The following is a 24,766-nucleotide window of genomic DNA, read 5'->3' as shown; positions in this document are numbered from 1 at the left end:
ATGATTTAGTTGGTTTAACAGATCAGGTTCTTAACACATTTTTATCACAATGAGGATAGACGTGTTTGTATTTCAGTAGTTTTAGATCTGCAGAAATCAAAATTTGAACAGTGGATCCTTGAGGATCTGTTCTTTGTTACTCTTTACCTATCTTTAATACAAATGCAGCTCTTTTAAACCAGAATTAGTGCAGCGAAGGTGCTTTCAGTTACTGTGCTCCTGTTCTTTGGAACGAGCTGTCTGCTGACATGAGGTCAAACAGAGCCATGTCTACACTCAAAAACAAACTCAGAACCTCTTTATTCTCACAGGCTGATATTTAATTACTGTGTGCCTTTTGTTGATTCCATTGCCTTGAGGCATAGTAGACCTACATAGGTTTTGAGGTTTTTATGTTAAGTGTAATGAAATGTGCTATATTAAAAAATGACCGTTGTCACTGCAACAAAGTACAACTCCCCGGTGCTGTATCTCATTTTGACGACGAATTGAAAGTCAGCAACCAGCAACTGGATGAGAGGTGTGTGAGAGAGAGAGACTAGGAGTGGACTTGGGAGTGGAATTTCCCCAGGAAAACCCTCTCCCAAGTGGCACAGTGTGGTACTGTGGCAGGCCTTTTAAAAACAATTCCAAGGGGACTGCTTGGGATACAACAGTTTTATCTAGTTGTTGTGAGTCAAAGGAACATCCACAGGAATGGTTTCCAAAAGAACAATGCCTGTTAACGAGATGATCAGTGTTATTTTTAATATTCGGTAAAAATTGCTTTGAAAGGGCTTAATTATGAATCAATAAATTTATAGAGAAGCAGTAGTTATAGTTAATCATATCAGTCTTGCATGAATATAGGTATTTTAAAAGGTATTTTATTTCCTTTATACATACCATGCATTATTTACTTTCTTTATGGCAGTCCTCCTTGTCCAGGAGGATATTTAATGTGTTTACTCTGTGTCTACATTGGACACGAGACTGAATTTTCTTTAGCTTACTCTATAATGTGCTAATAATCTTGTAAAATATTAGCTCCCTTTATTTATTTTTCAGTCACCCAATTGATGGTGCTCAGTCTTTCTGTTACGCCATCACATTTTACAGTTGCCTCTGTGAGCCAATAAAACTGCCTACATTCAAATTTTTAAATTTTCCCGCAATTGTTGATGCTGCTTGCTGCAAACCGTTTACCTCAACTAAGTACAGTGGGTGTGTCTAATTCTGCAAACCTTGAGGAAGTTTCCATTACAAATATTTTCTGGAGAGAAAGCTGTTATGAACATGGGGGGGATTATCCCTACATGGGCGTGCACAACAGCAAGCAGACGATCTGGATAATCCCCTCACTGCCAACAAACTTGAAAGGTAAATGGTAAAAGAGTCACAAGTAGTCTGCATTTCTATTTGATGCATGCTTTAATAGAATCAATCTGATTGTTTGGGTAAAAGATTATTGCATGGACTGAAAATACAGTTTAACACCCACTGACTCTCTGGAGTATGGGATGTATTTTTACAACTTGAAATTTGTTTACACAAATATCTAACTAGGAGCTGAGTCATCGAGAGATAAAAGAGCTCCAATAGTTACATGAAAGTGCCGAAAATACTGTACAAAGCTTCACTGTGGGGACAAGAGCTCACCTTATTTATGGCCCTCTCAGAGTCTGATAGCTTCAAATGTGCAGAAGATTTTATTTTTCAAAAGAATTATGATTGTTTAAAAATGTTGGATCTTTCCAGGAAAGAAAACTGCAAAAACAGGACAAATGAACAAACAGAGAAATTATTAAACATAAACATACAGTTGTTATAAAGGGGGGAGGCCATGAGAGTACCCTGGGAGTGATTCACAGGGACTGATTTGCTTTTAGAGCAAGCCTCCAGTAGCCACTAGAGTAGTGCATGCGTAAAACAATATAATAACCACAGCCCAACGCTGCTGCTTTTTTCCAAGGATCTCAGTGTACTCTTTGTCCATGTTGAGCATTACAGGACATCTTTAAGTTAACGTTATCAATATTCATTTAAACACCATATCTTTCTTTTCAGTTTATAATTACAACATCTTTGAAAGGACACGCCCACTGTTCAAAGTCCTTAGATCAGACCGCCTCTTTTCTTTAATTATCTAGACTGGCCTCAGCGTGGACGATATGTGTTAAAGGTAAGGTAAACTGGCTGCTGCTGCTTGTGCACGGACTATTTGGCTTTGTGTACCGTTTCATACTGAAAAAGCAAGTGAAATCTGCAGAAGACCAGGTGTTGCATGGGATCAATCATAATGAGGCTATGCCAAGGTAAAGTAATGTTTGAAATTTAATCCATGCCAAAGTGAACATGCCATCTTTATTGCATTTATTTTATTTTTATGTTAATATAACTCATACATTTCTGTTGCAGGTTTATTTTGATGCATCAGTGAAAATGGGTATGTGTAATTTTTTGCATATCATTAAAAAGGAACAAATGAGCAGTAAAGTAAAAAAAATGAGCAGAATTATGAAGAAACTCACACGGTGACCCCACTCTACTGAACCCTTCTGCATATTGAATCCATTGTATCCTGTCTATTTCAGTCTTTTTCCTTGGGTTAGATTTCAGATATGCATGTGCTACTTCCATGGTTAAATAAACCAAACATCTTACATCTTGTCTGCGCTGAAACTTGAGAGGAAGGTTTTTGTTATTGAGGACAAGTGGAAACCAGGTGAAATCCCACACCTGAATCTGACCGGGGTCAGGCCTGATAGGTAACAGGAAGAAAGCTCACTTGCGTTGATTTTTAATTAGAAGTCCTTTTGGTTTGACAGTGTAACTGAGCCCATGTGCAAATCTCTGGGTTCTTGCAGACTATATAGACTATATTCCAGACCTAATATGACCCTGGTCAATTTGACCTACTGCAAAAATTTCCCTTAATTAACGTTCATATCAAATTTTGAACTACAGATCTATTTAAAATGTATAAATACCTGACATTAATACATGGATGAAGAATGCTTAATTAATAAGGATTAATGAGGTTTCTATTTACTATAAACCACTTTATAATCTTATAGCAAATGTATTTTGGGTCACTTAAGGAAAAGTCATCAAATTTCAGGTTAAAAAAAGAAGATTTATGTCATTTTTACAGCTGTCAAACATCAAAATGGGTCAAATTTGTGTGCAAGAATTCCAGAAGACTCCAGAAGTTTCTGAGTAGATTTTAAGCTTTTAAAATATTTTATTTGAGAGTCCTTCATGGCACAAAATCCAAAAAGAAATCATCTGAAAAACCTGACGTCCATTAGTTAACCAGTGTTACATTAGTTAAATAAGTCAACATGGCATAAAAATTGTAATCTTTTTGTCTTCCGTTTTAAATTTTCATTTTTCAAATTACAGACACGATTATTTTGCATCTCCTATTGGTCAATGTGGAGTCACTTTGAGTATCTTTGTAGCTATTTTGCATCTCTTTGTGGTAACGTTGCCTTTTGTCACAGTCACAGAGGGGCTGGTCAGTACCTGTGCATTATTTCCTGTTTGATTGTTTCAGTCTCTCTGTTTCACCTGAAGCCTCCATAGTTCCTCACATCCTGCCTCTAAGTAAAAATGTCAATTAGCCTCAAATTTAACTTTTTCCAAATGTCTGTTTTCTATTTACTAACAGAATTTCAAAATAGTGCTGGAAACGTCAACAGCGGTTTGAAAATCAGCAGACCAGCTGATCAACGCCTAACAGCTATACAAATCCCCACAAGTGTGACTACAGCCTCATTTCTGAAGGTAAATTGTTGATCGTATGGGCTATAGACCATTTTTGTCCACTATCATCAGCAAATAATGTGCCCTCATCATAGTCAGAGGACTTTAGAAGCACTGGCAAAAGCATACATTTCTGTTTCTTCTGTAACTTCTGTAACATCCACACCTAAATGTGTTTGCACATGTGGATTCATATGTTCGGTGTGGATCCCAGTGAAAAGTGATCTCTGCCTGCCTCTTAGCATACAGCACTAACACCAGCTCAGAGGAAGTATCTGTACAGCATTGCAGCTTCCTATAGCACTGAGCATGTCCGGCGCCTCGTCACCCAGCACTACATGAACGTGCAGTACAGGTGTATACGAGCAGGTGAGAAGAACCAAAACAAAATAAAATAAATCAAATTCAGATGTAACTTCTTGTTGTGTGCTATCTCTCTGTTTTTCTAAACCGTTTGTAAACCACTTTCACTGATAAGCATCTGACTTATCCTGTCACAATCCTTTACAGTGAGTCATTGAGCAACGGCTGAGTAACGGCTTTCACATTGTGGTTTGTTTTGTATGTTTGTTTTGTCTTTGTGCCAAGTCATAGACTACAACCACAAAAGAGACATACTTTTTGAGGCTTCTGTGGCCTCACCTGAGAATGACAGAGAGGATCGTCTATCAAAAACACAATCAGAAGTTTCTTCAGGGTCAAAAAACAAGAGCAAGATCAGTGCAAAACATTCTAGAAAACCCTCCCAAAGAACAGAGAAGCCAGGTGAGACGTGAGCTATCAAGTGATAGCTGAAGTTACAATATTTTAAATATCCTAAGGATCATCGCTTTATTTTATCCCACCTTATTTCCCTTTTTAATATGTCCTTCTAACACCCTTACGCATCTGAACTAGTCTGCACATGTAGATAATTATAGTTGTCACATATGGAGATTTTGAAAGCACTTAACAAGCAGCTCATTTCCATGTTTACTTTTCAGACTTGCATAGAGTTAAAATGAAAACTTTTTGCCACAATATTTAGCTCATCTGTATATTTTTTAAAAATGTAAAATATAAGAACCATAATTTCATGGTAATTTATACTGTAAAGTTCCCAATACATTGTAGATAGGAACTCGAGAATCCCGAGCAAACAACTGGCAACAGTGTGGAGAAAAAAAAGAAAATTCCCCTTGGGCTGGAACTAAGGAAAGCAAAGAGAGAGAAACACTGACAAAGGAAAAACAACAAAAGAAAAAACTATTAATTTAAAAAACATAAATAATATTTAATGATAAAGAATTCTCAATTCAATTCAGTTTTATTTATATGGTGCAAAATCACAACAGCAGTTGCATCAAAGTGCTTTATATTGTAAGGTTAAGATCTTACAATACAGAGAACTTTATTCAAAATGAGAACATTGAAAATGATTTTTAAAAAGAAAGAGAAGTCAATAAAACTTTTAATGTAACATATTTGAAATTGCAGGTCCTTTAATGCATCTGCATCAACACATAGAAAGGCTAAGAAGTGCACATCGTCACAAACACAGAGAAGGAAAAGTCCGAGGAGCAAGTCAGCAAAACATTTGGAATTATTTGGAACTTTCTTCAAAAATGTTATATTTTAGTTTACAATCATCTGTGAACTAAAAATTCACTGGACACTTTATTAATTACACCTGTTCAACTGCTCATAAACACAAATAAATGGCAATATGCACGCATATTGGCCTCAGAATCTCATCTCTGCTTTTTGCGGATGATGTGGTTCTGTTGGCTTCATCGGGTGAGGGCCTCCAGCTCGCACTGGAACGGTTCGCAGCCGAGTGTGAAGCAGCGGGAATGAGGATCAGCACCTCCAAATCTGAGGCCATGGTTCTCAGCCGGAAAAGGGTGGAGTGCCCACTCCGGGTCGGGGATGAGTTCCTGCCCCAAGTGGAGGAGTTCAAGTATCTCGGGGTCTTGTTCGCGAGTGATGGGAGAAGGGAGCCGGAGATCGACAGACGGATTGGGGCTGCAGCTGCAGTAATGCGGACGCTGCACCGGTCCGTCGTGGTGAAGAGGGAGCTGAGTGTAAAAGCGAAGCTCTCAATTTACCGGTCGATCTACGTCCCTACCCTCACCTATGGCCACGAGCTGTGGGTAGTGACCGAAAGAACGAGATCGCGGATACAAGCGGCAGAAATGAGCTTCCTCCGAAGGGTGGCTGGCCTCTCCCTTAGAGATAGGGTCAGGAGTTCGGCCATCTGGGAGGGGCTCAGAGTAGAGCCGCTGCTGCTCCACATCGAAAGGAGCCAGCTGAGGTGGTTCGGGGATGCCTCCTGGGCACCTCCTGGGTGAGGTGTTCTGGGCATGTCCCACCGGGAGGAGGCCCCGGGGCAGACCCAGGACACGCTGGAGAGATTATATCTCTCGGCTGGCCTGGGAACGCCTTGGTGTTCCCCCAGATAAGCTGGAGGAGGTGGCTGGGGAGAGGGAGGTCTGGGCCTCTCTGCTTAGGCTGCTGCCCCCGCGACCCGGCCTCGGATAAAGCGGATGAAGATGGATGGATGGATGGATGGATGGATGCACGCATAAACTCGCAAATGGTGCCAAGTCACTGCATTAAGGCATGCACACATGGTTAAATAACCTGCTGAAGTTCAAACTGAGGCTCAGAATGAGGAAGGAAGGATACTTTTGTAACTTTGAACATGGCATAGTTTTTGGTGACAGATAGGCTGGTATTTCAGAAATGGCTGATCTATTAGGATTTTCCCACACAGGCATCTCTAGGCTTTACAGAGAATGTTTGAAAACGAAAGTCTTCAGTGAGAGGCAAAATGAAAATGCCTTGTTAATGCCAGAGGTCAGAGGAGAATGGCCAGACCGATTTAAGCTGATAGGAAGGCAACAGTAACTCACAAATCAGCTTGCTTCAATCCAGATATGCAGAAGAGCATCTCTAAATATACAACATATCAAACTTCGAGGCACATGGGCTACAGCAGCAAACTGGGTGACACTCCTGTAGCTAAGAACGGGAAACTGATGGCTCACCAAAATTGGACAATAGGAGACTGACAGATTTTGGAGTATTCAACATGAAAACATGGCTCCATACTGCCTTGGATCAACAGTATAGGTAGATGCTAGTCTTTAGTACTAGCCGAGCATTGTGTAAATGCCACAGCCTACCTGGGTGTTGCGCATGTCTGACCCTTTATGAGCGCTACATCCCCATGATAGGGTATCATGTTATAAATCATGTCAAACTGGTTTCTTGAACATGACGATGAGTTCACTGTACTCAAATGGCCTCCACAGTCACCAGATCTCAGTCAAGCAGAGCAATTTTTGTAGTGAGATGGGAGATTTACATCATGGATGTTTAGCAAAGCCTCTGAGCAATGTTTCCTGCACTTTGTTGAATCTTTGCCACAGAGAATCAACAGTCAGTCCAATCCACTATGAGCAAGGTGTACATAATAAGGCAGCCAGTGAGAGTATGCCAGTTACCAAGAATATTATCAACTATCTTATAAATATTCACTTTCTTCTGTAGAGTTAAACATTTCATTTTTTGCCAGGAGCCAGGATCAGACTGTCGGATAAGGAAGAAGAGCAGGGAGGACCAAATGATTCTCTGAGTGAATGTCTGAGCTCCCTCTCTGTGGGAGGATGGGATGGTGACCGCTTATCTGATTTGTGATTCTTTTATAATAATATAGTGACGCTTTCTGCTACTTAAACGCCACTAAATTCAGTTTCCAGTATATATACTGTATATACTGATCAGACACTACTGGTGTTTAAAGGAACTTGCATCTAGAAATTGTTTACAGTTATCTGGATCATGCATTATTTGTATTTGTAGAAATAAATACTCTGTATGTGAGCTTCTAAATGTACAGCTGTGTCTTAGTTTTGTGTTAAGTTAGAATTCCTCCTTATCAGAATGTGTAACTGTTTATTTTTTTAAAGCCTATTTAAGCTTTAAACTATGTTTTATGCATCTGCATGATCAGTTTTTGTAAGATGTAAAGATCAAGTTAATGTAGCGCCTTCTGTGACTGGGGGAAATCCTTTGGAAGACTTGAGTTCCATGAAGTCACGTGATCGCTACCGTTAAAGAGGAATAATGGGAAGTGCGTGCCTGTGCTGGCGTGCTTAGCGCTTGGTGCTGGCCACAGGCTCATCACGAGCAGATACTGTTTCTTTGGCTGCTTTAAAGAAGAGTTTGCTTTATTCTTTCAAAATAATGACGTGTTTTAATTTCATTGGCTAAATGAAGCCGACTTGGATTTTTTTTTTCTTAGTGTTAACGGAAAAAGTAAAGCCTTTCCCCCCCTTTTTTTTTTGCTGCTAACACAGGTTTCCCATTGTTGATATGAAACAGATGTTTTGGGATGCATTAGTTGCATAAGTACCTCTGGAATTCAGGAAAGTTTAAAATCTTCAAATTCTTCACGTGAACTAGTATGGATGAAGACTCACTGAGAGAGGCATTGATGATATGCGGATGTCTGATAACTGTATTATTTTTTTATTTTCACTTAGAATAAAGTCATTGACATCTATGTTCTGCATGTGCAATTCTTAAATGTATATGTTTATAGTTGTGTGTGACTGTCTCTTTTGTTTTATCTGTTTAGGAACTTGTATTTTCACTTTAATAGTCACTGCTATTAATTTCTATTCATCTGTTTTACAGTCCTGTGCAAAAGTCTTTAGCCATCCCATCATTTCTTGATATTTTGCAAGAAAAGGCAGCTTTCCTGTCATTTCTTTAGTGTTCAGGAATAGTTCTCCGGGCTTCTTCAAGGACATTCAACTCTCGTCTTTGGATGTTGGCTGTTGTTTCTTCTGTTCTCTGCCAAGATGATCTCACACTGCTTCAGTAATGTTCTGGTCTGGGGTTTGGGGAAGGCCAGTCAATGACTGATGGGGGTTTTCTGTCCGGGTATGCTTTTACTGAATTGGCAGCGTTTAGGATTATTGTCCTGCTGAAAAATGAAAGTGCTGCCAATCAGATGCTTTCTAGATTGTTTTAAATGGTGGATTAAAGTCTGATGAGACTTTTCTGCTTTCACATTTCTGTTAATTTTCACAAGTGGCTGATTAGAACCAAAAATTTCAGATTTCGACTCACCACACCTTAAGACCTGTTGCCACTGATTTTCAGCTGAAGAGTCTCTAGTCCTGTGTCAGGTCTTTGCTGGATTTTTTTTTTTAATTTCTAAAAGATGTGAGTCATATCCAAAAAATGTATGCTGTAAATAGATTTTTTTTAGACCTGCCACTTCTTCTTTTGTCCTCTACTGGTCCAGTTTCCCCAAATTTGTGAAGGCCACACTGCACACTGTGCTGAGATATGCCAAGTTTTTAGCTGATAGCTTTTTAGGAATCACATTCTTTCGTGCAAAAATACTATTTCATGTCTGTCAGACTGCTTTCTTGGGCATTTTTCATAGATTTGCCAAGTTGTCTGTTATGTGTAGAGAAAACACTGGTTCATCACTTGAGTTAGGGGCCTTTTTTAAACTATTATTTAAGGTAACCTGAAACCTAATGCAGCCTGTCCATGTTTGCCATGGCCCCGCCAATAATGTTAATATGTGGTTCAAAGCCATTTTAATAATCATTTCCACCTTTTTGTAATCATGATTTGTACCAGGTGTGTTATTTAATGGGGGCATAACTATTTTTATTTAGACAATACTATAATATATGCGAAGATGATCATAATTCCCTCATGGCAAAAATCAATGCTTTGCAATTTTCAGAGAAGCAAACAGCTTTGAGTATAAAAGAGCGATGTACACCAAGTCAGACCGAGGTTTAAACATTTCAGTAGCCTGAAATCAGGAACAGGGAGGCTTTTTCTGTCTGTGTGGTATCACAAAGTTCCAGTATTATGTGCATTGATACTTAAGGGGATTTTTCAAATAACGTTGAGTTATCCTCAAAGTTTTCAAGACAGAAGAGTAAAAGTATAAATAAATTTGAATTTCCCAAATGAAATATCAAAACACTATTTATGCACGGCTATTACTGCTGTCAATATAATTTAACACACAGCAACAGATGGAGTGAAATTACATCTTTATTGTGGGAAAGAAATGAATAAAAGGAGGCTAACTACAGGAAGCAATGGCCTGTTACATGTACAGGATGTGAGGAGGGTGTTTATTAAAACAACAACAAAAAAAACCCAAAGAAAAAAAAATGGCACCCAATATTATTGCATTCTCTACAGTTACCAAGACAGCTCAGGTATAAGCAAATGCTGATGACATATAAACAATATAATACACAGGTCTTTTAGAGTTAACTTACAGAAGTTATAGCATTAACACTGTGGTGACTCTGAGGGAGCTGCCGCCCCCTGGTGGACAGGAATGAAATATAATCTGAGCCTTGTTAATGCAAATTTTTCTCCATCTCTTTGTGCTCTCCTTTAAGATTTCTTGTACTCAATTCGCTCCACCTTGACGTCATCGCCGATCAGCTGATAAACGTACGTGACCACTGTAGATGCCTGGATGTCCATTAATACAAAAGAGGGGATGATGTTGCTGTGAGAGAGAAAACAGATGCATTTCTTTAATTACACCCAGTTTAATGAAAAAAACCTTTAACTGCAAACACCTCAGTATTAAAAACATCCACAACAGTGTTTCTTTCCTAGAAGATCTGTGTTAAACATAAATGCTTTGAGCGGAATTTACAGAATTTCAGTTGCTGCCATTACGTCTGTGTGGAGAGAGAAAATTCAGAGACAAATATCTAAAGACCTCAAACATCAATCCAGAACTATCTGCATGGAGATCTATTATGCGGCATGAGTATAATAATGTGGGAAAACTAGTTCATGTTAAAAGATGCCATAATTTGGCTTGAAGCAATCACAGTTTTCTTAGTTGCTGATGATCAGTTCTCCAATTAGAATCAGTTATCAAAATATGAAATTGTTCCAAATATTCTACTACTTTGCACATGAGAAAGAGCATTTTTCATTATTTTTAGGTGTTTGTAAAAATTGTAGCATATTAAGGAAAATGCATAACTAAAATATGATATTTCACTGTGAAAATAATCTCAAACAGACTAACCAAACTAACTGTCAAAATGTCTTTTTGCAATGACAAGGAAAACAGGGCATCTTAATGTACTGAAATTCTGTCAGCTTGGTTCAATATGTAGAGCCTCCAGTCTGGTTCACATGCTAAAGTGTCTTCGGGAAAGATACTGAAGCCTGATGAATCCACTGGAGTGTGAGTGTGTGCGTGAAAGTTACAACGTGCTTGGGTGTGTGAGGCTTGTTGCTGAAAGTGTCTGAGTGCACAGCTAAGAGCAGTAAAACACTGTACAAGTGCAAAGCATGTTTTACTTTTTTTTACTTGGTTGTTGCAGGGACAGTGACGGGTTGCCCAGTGACTCTCAACACTTTTTTACTGCAGTATAAGATCACCCGTGTTTTTTCCACAGTACATGTCGAGTAGAATATTGCTGTGTACTTGTTCTATGCGGGGCTATGAGAATTTAATGTCTATAAGTATGTGTTATACAGTGCTCTTCTACTCTACTTGAGCACTCAAGTAGAAATGTAACTGCTTTCTATCTAATATTCACACTTCAATAAGAGAAACTCTGGATTCAGTATCTTGCACCTAGATACTGATACTTTCGCTGAAGCAGCCAGGGTTCAAACCACCAACCTTCCAATGTCAAAATCATGAAAACATGGCTAACTCTCCTCCTAAATAGAGCTCAATTCATGGTTTATACTGGCTCCCACCTTTCCAGGGCGCTGTAGGCTCCAGTTGCAGAACCAGGGTTTATGTAAAACTTATTTTCATTCTCAAATGCCTCAAACTTGTGTGTGTGCCCAGAGATAAGGATGTCAACGTCGAGTTGTCTCTGGAGGAGTGCCAGGCTGGCCATGTCGCCCCAGGGGATCACTTGATGGCCGTGGATGAGTCCAATCTTAAACTGGCCCACTGTGACCACCTTCTGCTCTGGGTAGTTCAGGTTCTGAGAAAATATCAGGAGGACAAATGAGAGATGAGAAAAACATGGAGTAAAGTAAGGTTTATACACTGCTTTTATCTGACAAGTCCAATTATGGAATAAAGTACTAATTATACACACATTTAAACAGACAGCAAATGGCAGAATGAGCTATATTTAAAAGATGTCATGTCCTCAATAGGATCATTTTTGAAAATCATGATCTACATGGATGAATCTCAGTTTGAGAGAACAGCAATTACAATTTAATTACAGAGCAATCAGTCTTTAGGAACAGCAAATGATGTTCTTCCTCAGTGCTATTAATATGCAGAAACACAATTTGTAGACATCATTTGAAATCTGTTTTTGAACATTCTTTGAAATAAAATTGTTTTACGGTGATTAGTATCTTCTACGTGGTTTATTTTATTGTTCACACACACAGACGCAAACCTCATCAAAGTCTCCTCTGACGATGTGGACGTCCCCAGCGAGGGTTTTCAGGTAGTCATAGCTCTCCTTGGTGCAGAGGTTCCCTGTGCAGAGAATGTGCTGGATCTTCCCCGGCACTAACAGTTTTTTGAACTTGGCTGGCAACGTGTTGCATCGGTGAGGGATGTGCAGGTCACCTAACACCAGGACCAACTGATATCATCGCACAGACACACACAGACAGGTTAGTTACCCACCAATGAGCTCTCGGCCATGGCTGAGCATTTCATTTTCCCAGTGGGCCAGATTAGAAAATGGGACAGCTGAGAAGGGGCGCACCAATAAGCTTATAAAGAGAAAAAATTCATATTGAGCAGAGCCGAATTCAGCTTATTGGTGTGGCACAACAATCCCAGTTTCTCATGTGGTCCCTTGAAAAGAAATTTATGCCCCATCCCTGCTACAGCCTGCATGCTGCAGCATAAGAATACAGAAAGGGGAAGTGGGCCGAGGACAGAGCCCTGCGGGACGCCACTGGTCAATTCTGCAGAAGAGAATAATGCAAACAGATTCCACCATAACCGCTACACTCCTCTGTTAGTTATTGTTAAATTCTCCTGTACTTTTTTCAGAACAGTTTTACATTATTGCACAGATAAATTTAGTACAGTGGATAAACAGGTTTCACTCAAAAAGCTCAAATCTGGGGGAAAAAAAGCAACAGTTGTGAGTAAAGATCTGACTAAATTGAGTGTCTGAGTCCAAACTGGGCGTTGTCCAGATTGAAAACCTATTTTTATTCCCTGGCTTTTAACTCTGTAGGAAACTGACACCTTCTTATTTATTTTATTGTATGTAATGATTTTATGGTATTTTTAATTTGGTAGTTGTTTTGATCTGTGTTGTTCAGCACTTTGGTCTGCCTGGTGTGTTCTTAAAGTGCTATACAAATAAACGATGATGATGATGACGACTATTGTGAAAGTAACTTTTGACACAACTGGAAAACAGCCCACGGCAGAAAAATATGGTTTGAATTGGCACAGCTGGATTTCAGACGCTCAATGGCAGATACAAGAGGTAGTTATGTTTTTACGCTACACAAAGAGTCCATGAGAAACAAACACCAATAAAACCGAGAGTTTATATTAAATATTAAACCTACAAATATTTTTTAACTACTAGCCAGCACAGAAATTCTGAGCAATGGCTGTGATAGTATGTGATGGCTTGGGTAGAAAAAAAAGAAAAGTCTGAATTCAACTGGTGAACATTAAGACAAACCAGGACTGATGCACAAAAGTATGTTAGACCATGTTCAAAATTTTATATTAGACTTGATCTGAATTTGTGCAATCATGTTATCTTCTGTCCTAGTAAAGACCAGTTTACCCTCTCTAAAAACTGATGAATCCCCCCCCCCAAAAAAGATAATTTAGTAGTTTAGACTTTGAAACATCTTTTAGCTTCCTGCTGTGTTACTTTTAGTGGATTTCTTGTCACTGATTAGTGTCTTATTAATATTGCTTAGGCAACAGTTCAGTGCACTGCAGTTGCTATAGGAGCAGCAGCTACTTGTGCAAGAGATGCAGAAACAGCAGACCTCTGGGGCCGTGCAATCCCAGTCCCATGTTAGTGAGCCAGGCAGAGGAGCGATCAGAAAACAGGGATCCAGGACAGAGTGGGAACACTTACCCGGTGACCAGCCTGGTTGTTTGGAGACAGGCAAAAAAGGCAGAGTGGTGGGGTGGGGTGAGATAGAGAGGAAGGCATGATGTGCGTGGAGAGATCAACATGAGGCATGATCAGAGATTGGGGTAAAGAAATACAAAAACAAAATTTAAAAAATGAAAATAAAGACAAGAAAGAGTGGGGACAAGAAGGGGAAACTGAAATTAGAAATTAAAAAGTGAATGGATTAAGTAGACAGATATTAATCATTCAAACAAACCAAAAAAAAAAAAAGGTTAAAACAACAATGTGGTTGAAACAGTTGTTAATGGTCGATGGTTAGTGATAATCATTAAGCAAAACATATTGTAGTCGCCTGACAGTGAGCAAATGAAAAATAATGCGGTGAAGCAAATCAAATAGATGGCTGCAATTAAGCTCTGATGAATCGTCTAGTGTCGAAGTATTTTTGTTTATAAATATGTCGAACTACAGAACCTGGAAATTATAAAACATAACAAAATGAATGTAGTCCTATGAGTTGTAGTTCCAAAGTAGCAACAGTCTTGTTTAGCTGGGTTATTAAATAAATAAATTTTTAAAATGACTGTTCAAGTGCGGGCTGCTAGCTGGATGATAAACATTAAAGCAGACCAGGAAAGTGCTTCGTAAAATCGTAAGATGAAGTGTTAGCTCTATTAGCTCCGGAAGCTAACTCATTGACAAAAAGGGAAAAGTAAAAGAAGTCGTTATATCCATCAAACACATAACAAAATGATTCACGAACAAGCAAGACCCACTGGGAGCCCGCTGTGCAATGGAAATGTGTGACTTTATGGGTGTTTGCAGTTTGTTCCGGTGAATTTTGGAGACTAAATTGCTCAACTGTCATGTGATCCGTTGATCCATCTCGGAACTGAGCTTTAATGCAACACAGCCTGAAACTGAAGCCATGATCACGGTCCCTTTACGTCGACAGCTAGTTTCATAAAAAGTCGAGCGCTCGAAGCACCGAATGTAAACGTGAGAACCCGTGGCCTTTTCGCCATTTCATACTCACCATCTTCAATGTTTCGGCTTGCAGGGAGTCAAGTTGAGGAAGCGCCTACGCACGTACAGCGTCACGACGTCAGCCAATGGGGAACGAGGATGTGTTAATAAAAGCTTATTGTTTCCTTTTCCTTTCAAAATAAAACAGCTAAAGTATGGCGGAATTGAGAGAAGTATTGAGGGGGTAACAGTTGCAGTCTGGCATTGAAATCAAGATCAGGTGGCTAAAACGATTTTATGCCTCTAATTCTAATTCGTTTGTTTAAAACCTAAAGGATGGGGTTTTCCCCAAAATATTCTATGTGCATGTTTCACATACACATGGAGTGCGACTTCAACAGACTTTTAATTTAAAATTAATGCTGAGACCCGGATATTGCTAAACTCATTGCAGCTGTTAGCTTGACGTTCGTTGGTAAAAGCGACGAGAGTAGCAGCATTTCGCAGAACATTCGAGAGGTAGGTCCGAAATTATTTCATCACATTTACATGGTCTCATCCTAACGACGATTTCACAGCGATGACTGTAATTTTACAAAGAAATAGCTGCTAGCTACCACCGAGGACAATTTTAATCACGTTATCTTCCGTCAACTGCGTTGATTGGACTTGGCTAATAACTGCGTTAGCTGTGTGACGTCCACTCGTTTCATTTTAACGCATGGGATCTGACTATTTACTGGCCCTCAAGCTACTGTTTTCGCATCGGATAATGCTAACAATGAAGGTCAATTTGAAGGTACAAATTAGTGGATTAACTCTAATTGTCCCGCTTTCATTGTTATATCTATAAGATAATTTATGGGGAATTTTACTGCTTAACACGTGCAACGTTAACCTTAGCCAGTTAGCTGGCCGACGTTATCTTTTCACGGTGTGGCACTATCGCTAACGGGCGTAATGGAGCGTTTAATCCTCGTGGCAGTTATGCTGTGCGTGACAATTGAAATACCCACCCAGTTAACACAGATGGCTGTCTCGCTCAACATAAACCGTTTACTTCGCAGTTTGTGTGAATAACGAAACTATCTCTTTTTTTCCCCCCCAAAGGTCCCCAAAGCCCGAGGACGTTCCAGATAACCTCCTTCTGCCTTTGAGGAAGAGCAGCCGCACTTTGGATATTTATGGTCTTTAACTGTGCCTCTTTGAGAGCATCAAAATCATTAAGAAACCCTGTTGCAGTCAATAACATCAACCAGCACCAGGCATCGACCACCGTTCACTGCGGCTCTTGGAAGATCAGCGTTGTGTTTATGTCTTTGTTTTGCGAAAACGGTAAGTTTTTGGACACAATCTACGATTTATTTCAACTTTCTTGCGCGATATATGGTGTCGTGTTATGTGTTTGTCAAAGCTAACGCTTTAGTCAGCGTTATTGAGCAATATGACACGATTTCTGTGCCACTGTATCAAAATGGCGTCTTCCAGTCCGTCACTCGTGTGCAGTGACTGTATGACGCACTCTGCACCAAGCTGCTAAGCTAGTTAGCTAGCCTCCTCCTGAAATAGGCTCGACCTCTGCCCTTCTCAAAGATCTTAAAATCGGACACCACTGTGTCTATGCAAACAAGTTGGGAGGCATTTCATTGCGACTCGCACTTGCGTGTGTGAGACAATAACTGCTGCAGACTTTGTTGTTGATATTAAAACCATCAGCGGGGGGAGTTGTTTGGCAGCTGCTAGGCCTCCCTGTTTGCGACCTAGTAAAAAAGTGCAGGCCTTATATGACTAAAGCCAGGGGCCCTCATGTAAGACAAAGGGTGTTCACAAAGCTCTTTTTTTGTGCATTATATGGCAACAAAAGGTGGGAGAAACATCCAGCTTTGTGGCAGAGCTTTTATTTTTCTTTGGGCCCACGTCATGCTTGCTCACTGTTGGATCACATCATTATGATTTGGATTTGCTGGGATATTTTCAGTCTTCACCCATTTTTGTGGGAATTCCTGTTAAATTGAGAAAATGATTTGAATAAGTCGTCTCTGGGAGCCACTGGGTCCTCGATTGCCTCTCCCTCTGGCTTGGATCTGTGTTGTAATGGGGTCTGGTCTTTCTTAACAGTGGCAGTCACTCAAGAGCAGGCCTGCACCACAGGAATCTTTAACTGTTTTCTTGTGGATTAGATGCTACCAAGGCTACAAACCACTGGGTTCACAAAATAAACTAGGCTGCATCTTATTGTTCTCATCATGGTACCTTTTCTCAATTGGATGGTATATAAACTGACAGTGGTGAAAAGATGTTTATTTTACATGATAAGTCATCTGAAATGTAATATTTGCACTGCTGTCTTTATGCAATTGCAGCAGTCATCAAGTTGTTACTTTGTAGAACTAGAATATAAACAAACTCCCCCAGAGACTAGATGGTTAACCAAGTTCTGTAAAGACAGACTAGAAGTGTAACATGAGTGCATGTCTACAAATCTGGGGGGGTGGGGGGACCCTGTATTTGCACCCAATGTAGGATTGCAACACCCACATGAACTGTGGGGTTTCCTTATTAAATATTGATGTTTGTCCCTCTCGTCTTTCAGAGCTGTTGCGCAGCCGTTGGAACCTGTGTGGTGGAAATCTAGACTTCAAGCAAGGAGCTTGCAGCCACAGCGGCACAGCGTTTTTCATGTCAGAGACCGAGCACGCTTGCAGTCGTTTATGTCATCCCCTCTTTTCCAGACAGAAGATCCCGAAAAATCCCCAACCAAGATCCTTTTATCTTACTGATAGTGCTAACATCCAGCCAAAATGTCTGTCAACGTCAACCGCAGCGTGTCAGACCAGTTCTATCGCTACAAGATGCCCCGTCTGATTGCCAAGGTAACCACTCATTATTGTTTTTTAGATTTGTCCATTGGGGAGAGAAAAACTGCATCAGAATAGTGGTTGGAATTGGTCTAAAGTTTCCTGAGTCCTGTAGGAAGAAATGTTTGGGTGTAAATATAACATGTGGGTTTTTCCTTTCAATCCAGGTTGAAGGCAAAGGGAATGGAATCAAGACGGTCATTGTCAACATGGTTGATGTTGCAAAGGCTCTGAACAGGCCTCCAACATGTGAGTAACAACATGCAAATCTTAGTATTTAGCTGGAATTGAACTAGAGCTTGTTAAAGTCTGTTTATTTTCACAATGACATTTTTGACCTTTTGACTGTCACTTTTATATTCTCTCATTTTTCTCTTTTGAATTCATCGTTGTAATATTCACTCCAGGTGAAGGAGAGATGTTTTGTTTATAGAATTCTTTAAACATGATGATGTGGCAATTACTCAAATGAAATGACCCCGTTCGATTGAGAGTGTAAGATGTGCCGTTAGGGGGGGAAAAGGCTGTTTGGCTTGGTCGACAAGTTTGTGTACTCTTGACATTTTTCGTTTACACAAGCTTAAATGTCTGTCATGTTCATTACCAGTTTAAAAGCAAACAAACACCTAATGTTTAACATCTTCCTTTAAAGGAAAAAAAAAAACAGTAACGTTCTTCAAAATCAATAATTACCAGGGCAAAGTCTCCTCGTTTTTTGCTGGGTCATGGTGGCCTCATGTGCTGCTTTTCCTCTCCTCCGCAGACCCGACCAAGTTTTTTGGTTGTGAACTCGGCGCTCAGACCCAGTTTGATACCAAAAACGATCGTTACATCGTCAACGGATCCCACGAGGCGAACAAGTTGCAGGACATGCTTGATGGGTTCATCAGAAAATTTGTGCTGTGTGCCGAGTGTGACAACCCTGAAACTGATCTGGTAAATATTTCACAGCATCTCCGGGGCAGGTGCAGAGTATTTATTTGTTTTTTGTTTTTTTGTGGGTGGGCGACAGAAAGGGAAAGAACAAAGTAATAATTTAATACAACTATATGACTTAATGATGATAATGTGTCCCCTTTTATTGGCTATTATGACCTGAAATTTTTTTCATTTATTTCCTTTGTTTACAGCGCCTTGTGACTATGAAAATCACGTGGTTAATAAATAAATAAATACTAAATTACTAAATAAAGAGACTCCCCACTTTAGATTCAGTATAAGAAAAGTTGCCTGTGTAAAGAGGAGTACTAGATTGTGTGGCAGTTTTTTAGGTACAAATTATTATTATTATTATTTTTTATTTTTTTTTTGTCCTTGCAGCATGTCAATCCCAAGAAACAAACTATTGGTACTTCCTGTAAGGCCTGTGGATACCGCGGCATGCTAGACACCAGACACAAACTCTGCACATTCATCCTCAAAAACCCACCTGGTGAGACTTTTTTTCTCTGTGGTGAATCCAGAAAAGGGAACTATAGCCAAAACCCTAAGACAGACTTGCTAATGAAGACTTTTGTGTCTTTCCTAACACAGAGAGCAATGATAGTGGATCTGCATCTGTGAAGAAAGAGAAGGAGAAGAAGAACCGCAAGAAGGACAAGGAGAACGGCTCTGGCAGTGGCGAGGCTGGAAACCATGACAACTTTGATGCTCCCGAGGCTGTGGTGCGTCTGCTGTGCTCCCAGACACCCGCTGGGCTTCTACAGCCACGGGACACTAGCACAAAATGTTTCTCCATTTCACACACGGTTTTCTCAGACACCATTGAAGTCAGTAGTAGTCAGCAAAGTGCCAGCTTTTATTTTAGACACTAATGCCACACAGTCTAGTGGCTTTTGAGTAGAGACTCAAGGGTCTTCTCGTGCTCGTATGCTGTTTTATTTTGGTGTAAATTGTAACTTTTCCCCGATGACCCTTACTCTGAAAAGTTCTCAGCAACCAACCCCGTCAAAATAAGAAGCTCAGAGTTGACAGTTTGCTCAGGTTTAATGCTTGGTAGTGATTTGTGGTGCAGATTTCCTAGTGAAGGTTCAGTGTTGTAGAACTGTTCAAACTCCTTAGTATTCACAGTTCATGATATGTATCCCACATTTCCCTTCACAGGAATGGTAATAATGATTAAGGTCCACACTGATACTTGTGTTGTGAAACATTCTTTGTAATGGATTTTCCACTGAAAGGGTGGGGCCGACACCCAAAGACCTCCAAAAAGAGTTGGCGTTTGCGTAAAAACTGAGTCTAGCAACTTCCACATTTGCACTATACGTGTCCTCGAAGCTCTCAACCGGAACCACTTCCTCCAGTTCAAATGAAGGAGTTCTCTTTAGACTGAGTTTACATCAGCAATTTCTTTTTTTTAATGCAAATTTTTTTTTTTTTTTTTTTTGGGGGGGGGGGGTTCTGGTTGAATTTAATTTTCTTTTACTATTATTATTATTATTATTATTACTACTATTATTGGCTGCACAGCCCTCTTTTGCATTTCACCATAATATGACCCACTAAGGTGCAAAATCCAAGCAAGCCCGAGTGTTTCTGCACCATCTCGCTTTGCCTGAATCCTCTGTGGTTTCCTGTTTAGGATCGAGATGACGATGATGAAGACTGGGCAGAGGAGACTACAGAGGAGGCACAGAGGCGGCGAATGGAGGAGATCAGCGATCACGCCAAGAACCTGACGCTCAGCGAGGACCTGGAGAAACCCCTGGAGGATAGGGTCAACCTCTTCTACAGCTTTGTGAAAGTAAGGGTCCCCCCGATTGTCCTGAATTTTCCTCGGCAGGAGTTTGTGAAACATCAAAAGTACACTTTAAAAATGATGAACTGGTGTTCGGTGCTTGGCCTTTACGCATAGATTTTATTTGCACACACAAGAATTGGAGATACTTTAGTTTCTCCCCTATAACCATATGTTCTTTAAATGTGCAGAACAAAAAGGAAAGCGGAACGATTGACGCAGCTGATAAAGAGATCTTGGCGGAGGCAGAGCGCCTGGATGTGAAGGCCATGGGCCCGCTCATCCTGAGCGAACTGCTGTTCAACGAAAACATCCGTGACCAGATCAAGAAGTACAAACGTCACTTCCTGCGTGTAAGTCATTTTCAAGTCTGTGCTGCATGTTCTTATGGTGCTGTCTTGTCCTCTTCCTCACATTAGGGTGTGTTTCACATGTCTCATGGCTTTCCTAACCTTTTCCTTAGTTCTGCCACAACAACAAGAAAGCCCAGAAGTATCTGCTGGGAGGCTTTGAGTGTGTCGTGAAGCTGCATCAGGTCCAGCTCCTGCCACGTGTTCCCATCATCCTCAAAGACCTGTACGACGCTGACCTGCTGGAGGAGGACGTGATTTTCGCCTGGGCAGAGAAGGTGAGGACTTAACTACTGATGTCAAGTTAAACTCTGTGTTCTGAATCACAAAAAGAAATACCTGCTGAACTTGATCCCATTTTGCCCAAAAATTAAAAGCCTAAAGGTGATCTGGGAGCAGATGGTAGTTAATCGTTACCCCATGAATCGGTTATGAGCACTCACTGATAGATCTTTAAAAGGGAAATGGCAAATTAAATTAGATTTAGGCTTATTCTTTGCAGCACAGAGCCTTCATTAAAGTAACAAACAATAAAAATCAAAACTGTATTCTACTGAAAGCTGGTATTTGTTAAATTGGTGAAATTAGAGCTTGTCTTATTCCCTGACTCTGAAAGACTGAAATGCTTCAGGGGACACTTGGATAAACCTCCAACCTCAGAAACTGTAGCACTGAGCCACTAAAAACACCTAACAGACTGCAGTATGCAGAGGTGTCAGTCATCATATCAAACCTCCCCAGTAATATTGATGATTGGAGTAGCGTGAGGAAGAGGTGGTTGAAATCTGTTTGAACAGATTCATTCTGCAAATGAAACATGAGCTCTAATATGTGTCTGGTTCCAGGTCCTTAGCTGCAGGAGTACGACTATATTTAGCCTTAAAAATGTAATGCAAACAATTGCTACAAATTACATCAGCTGACGCATGATTGGGGCAGTACAGCTGAAAGTATAATGCTGCCAAAAGGTTGAGGTCAAGAGCTGTGTTTTTAGGACATTAATACATCAAACAGCAGGAAGTGCAGTGGACTAGGGCTGCCTTTGACAAAGAATGAATTCACACTTCCCGTGTGTGTGTGTGTGTGTGTGTGTGGTAGGCCAAACTAGTCTGTTTTGTTACACCAGTCTGACCATACATTGACTCCCCATCTCCCACCACAAGTGGGGAGTGAGAGTGACACGCCTAACCTGCACTGCATAACAAAAGCAGAGTGTTGGGCTCAACACATCCTTTCAGACAGTGTTCCACCAAAGAAAGCCTAAAAAGGCCATTAACAAAGAAATGTAAGACCTGGTCTTTTTAAAGGGGCTTTGTGTGTGGGCTGAGATTCTGGTGCACTATTGAGGCCCCTAATGGTTGTAAATTTTGTGTGCGGCATATTTTAAATGCAATCAAGCTGGTTTAGGAACGAATAGACACAGCTGAGAGCAAATTGAATTGTAATCAATTCAAAATGTGTGAATTAAATATATTAAACAATAGAAGTGGAGGAATGAATAGTTATAAAGATAAAAAAGTGCTATTAATAAATACAGAATTAGTTGAGTTTTAACCATTTTGCTAAGTCTGTACATCCTGAAAATTTGAGCTAGCTTTCCCTTAACTGTGACTTTTGTTACGGTATTTTATTTACTTTGGATACACATTAACTGTTAGACGCTAAATACTGCAACAGCAGCATGAAGACTACAGTTCAAATAACCCCAAGGGCTTGTTTATTTGAGGTCTTTTACACTGAAATCAGTCATTGCATTAAATCTGTTCTCTTCTTCTTCATCAGGTTTCTAAGAAGTACGTCTCCAAGGAACTTGCCAAAGAGATCCATGCCAAGGCCGCTCCTTTTGTCAAATGGCTGAAGGAGGCAGAGGAGGAGAGCGAGGGTAGCGAAGAAGAGGAGGAGGAAGATGATGAGAATGTTGAGGTAGTTATCTGAAGTGGTCACTTGGCTGTGTGCTGTGAAGTACAGTAAAAAAACAGCTGTAGTTCAGGAGTTACTGAGAATGTCCAGATCAAAGCAAAAATTAATCGTGTCATTGTCACAACTGCTTGCAGCTGCCACATGTAGTCAGAGTGTGCATTATGGATATAGGTGTATATAAGTGAGTGCATTTACTTGTATACTTATATCCATATATGCATGCATGCACTCACACCAATCTGTCAGCCTGCTCAGGTGTGCTGCATCATTAACTAGGTCAGCTCTGCCCACTAGTTCCTGGAAGAATTAGGAATAACATTTCCAACAAGGAAGCTGCACCCCGAAAGGAGGAAGCACAAAGAGTCCAGTCCTGTGACTATTGCGTCACTCAGTTTAAAATGGATGCAGACTTTTAGTGGCTTTTTGTTTGTTTTTTGTTTTGCTCTGTACGAATATAAAAACTGCAATTTAGTATGAAAATCAAATCACTTTAATACCTGTAGACTATCCTTGGAGACTGAGTATGAAACCTGCATAAAATTCCAATATTCCATTTCACCAGCTCACCACCAGGTGACTCCGGTCTACTGACACCTCGCTCGTTAGCAGCTTGAAAATCAATTTTTAAACATGACAGTAAGCATGAAGGTTAGAGTTGCACTAATTTTTAAAATGCGACAGATTTGTTTCTGTTGTGAGAGGACTGATGCTGATGCAGCCGGGGGTGTTTATTGAGCAGCTGCATGTTTTCCTGTCCTCAGGTGGTGTACTCGTCCTCTGCCCGCGAGCTCAAAGTGGAGACTGTGAAACCAGACACGCCAGAGAAAGAAGAGGACGACATTGACATCGATGCGATCTGAGAGACTCGAGTGATGATGCTTTTCCTGACTTGCGGCTTTGACTCACGATGCCCTGTACTAGCTAAATGGCTGGCCTTTTCCCTCCTTTACTACCTGTCCCACCACCAGCCCTCTCTGCGATCCCTTCTCCGCTTAGTGGCATGATTTAACATAGCGCTTTATCTGCTGCACATTAACGCTGTCATTTTGAAGTGTATTCAGTTGATGAAATGAAGTCGCTTTTGGGGGTTTTAATCACGGGTGATTTGGGAATTTTGTTTTGACTGCACTTTTTTCTTTTGGTCCTTGTATTTTTCCAGTCAATAAAGAATGAATGTTTTGCTATCCAGCACATTTGACTGTTTCATCTGTGAGATTGGACAGTTTTTCTCTGGTAGGTGATTAACAGAGAATCTGAGGGGCAACCTCTTCCCTTAAATGTTGTGCTGTGAAGCCAGAGGTTTTCTATATCCTAAATAAAATAACATAATTGTTAAATCCTTAAAAAAAAAAAAAAAAAGATAAGGTGATCAGATTCATCTTCAGAGCATGATGATCTATGTGTTTTTAAAAATCTGCACTGCAGCTCTGTAAGGGAGGGAAAATATGCATGTGTCCATGTTTTGTAATAGGGAACCAAAGTTCAAACAACACTAGATCAACTATCTGTAACGCCACTGGTCGTACTAAACTAAACATACACGTTCGCCTCATGTTACAGAAAGAGACCTGGAAACTGACTGAGAATTAATTTGCAAAGTAAGGAACCCAAATGGCAGTTTCACATAAAACTTAGTCTATTTTTGAGATAAAAGGCCAGAATGTAACTGTAGTTTTTAATCCAGTTATACTGAGCTTTGTTTTATACCACTCTTCCTCATCTGAGCATGAAATAGAACTTTGAATAAGGTGACATTGGTGATGGTGTTATATTTGTGACTGGTTTACTTAAAACACTGGTAAGAACAACTGTTGCTAGGCTGAAAAACCTGCAGACGGATGCTTTGTAAAACGAAAACTCCTTCATTACACTTGGCAGCTTTACTGTTTATTCAGTTTTACTGATTTAGAGCTGCATGTCACGGACAAACTTATTATATTGCACTTTTCCAGCAGTGGAAACAGTGAACTTATTAGCTCAAACTTAAACTGTGGTGTAGAAATTCACAAAAGTTATATCTACGACCTATAAATGTTGTATCCTGTATGAAACCTATAAGACTTTGTGTAAAAAAAA

At 40.1% G+C, this 24,766-nt stretch overlaps 3 protein-coding genes across 5 annotated transcripts; 2 read left to right on the top strand and 1 right to left on the bottom strand.

Annotated features, from left to right (window-relative positions):
• The first annotated feature begins 2,287 nt into the window (after nt 1–2,287).
• On the top strand, nt 2,288–7,608 carry fam216a (family with sequence similarity 216 member A). Its single transcript, XM_084915649.1, has 5 exons — nt 2,288–2,425; nt 3,653–3,768; nt 3,990–4,116; nt 4,336–4,512; nt 7,307–7,608. The coding sequence occupies exons 1-5, from the start codon at nt 2,335–2,337 to the stop codon at nt 7,426–7,428; spliced, it is 633 nt and encodes a 210-aa protein (XP_084771775.1). The 5' UTR covers nt 2,288–2,334; the 3' UTR covers nt 7,429–7,608.
• Nucleotides 7,609–9,804: 2,196 nt separating this feature from the next.
• Nucleotides 9,805–15,003, bottom strand: vps29 (VPS29 retromer complex component). 2 transcript variants are annotated; one of them, XM_084914679.1, is made up of 4 exons: nt 14,896–15,003; nt 12,186–12,377; nt 11,518–11,753; nt 9,805–10,294 (listed from the first exon to the last, which is right to left on the bottom strand). In XM_084914679.1, exons 1-4 carry the CDS (start codon nt 14,896–14,898, stop codon nt 10,177–10,179), a joined length of 549 nt encoding a protein of 182 aa, XP_084770805.1. In that variant the 5' UTR covers nt 14,899–15,003; the 3' UTR covers nt 9,805–10,176. The 2 variants fall into 2 exon arrangements, with proteins under 2 accessions (XP_084770805.1, XP_084770806.1); XM_084914680.1 differs by lacking the exon at nt 14,896–15,003 and adding an exon at nt 13,860–14,888.
• A 209-nt stretch (nt 15,004–15,212) lies between these two features.
• Nucleotides 15,213–23,878, top strand: eif5 (eukaryotic translation initiation factor 5). Of its 2 annotated transcripts, none has more exons than XM_084914677.1 (12): nt 15,213–15,344; nt 15,936–16,160; nt 17,419–17,698; nt 17,851–17,932; nt 18,447–18,619; nt 19,004–19,115; nt 19,217–19,347; nt 20,265–20,426; nt 20,612–20,773; nt 20,884–21,048; nt 22,553–22,693; nt 23,452–23,878. In XM_084914677.1, the coding sequence occupies exons 3-12, from the start codon at nt 17,627–17,629 to the stop codon at nt 23,548–23,550; spliced, it is 1,299 nt and encodes a 432-aa protein (XP_084770803.1). In that variant the 5' UTR covers nt 15,213–15,344; nt 15,936–16,160; nt 17,419–17,626; the 3' UTR covers nt 23,551–23,878. The 2 variants fall into 2 exon arrangements, with proteins under 2 accessions (XP_084770803.1, XP_084770804.1); XM_084914678.1 differs by lacking the exon at nt 15,213–15,344 and adding an exon at nt 15,371–15,624.
• The last annotated feature ends 888 nt before the right edge of the window (nt 23,879–24,766 follow it).

Source organism: Perissodus microlepis, chromosome 19, assembly GCF_051167445.1.
Source record: "Perissodus microlepis isolate ML-2025 ecotype Zambia chromosome 19, ASM5116744v1, whole genome shotgun sequence".
Taxonomy (NCBI): domain Eukaryota; kingdom Metazoa; phylum Chordata; class Actinopteri; order Cichliformes; family Cichlidae; genus Perissodus; species Perissodus microlepis.
The sequence above is the reverse complement of the archived record's forward strand: the minus strand, read 5'-3'. Positions and strand labels throughout refer to the sequence as shown.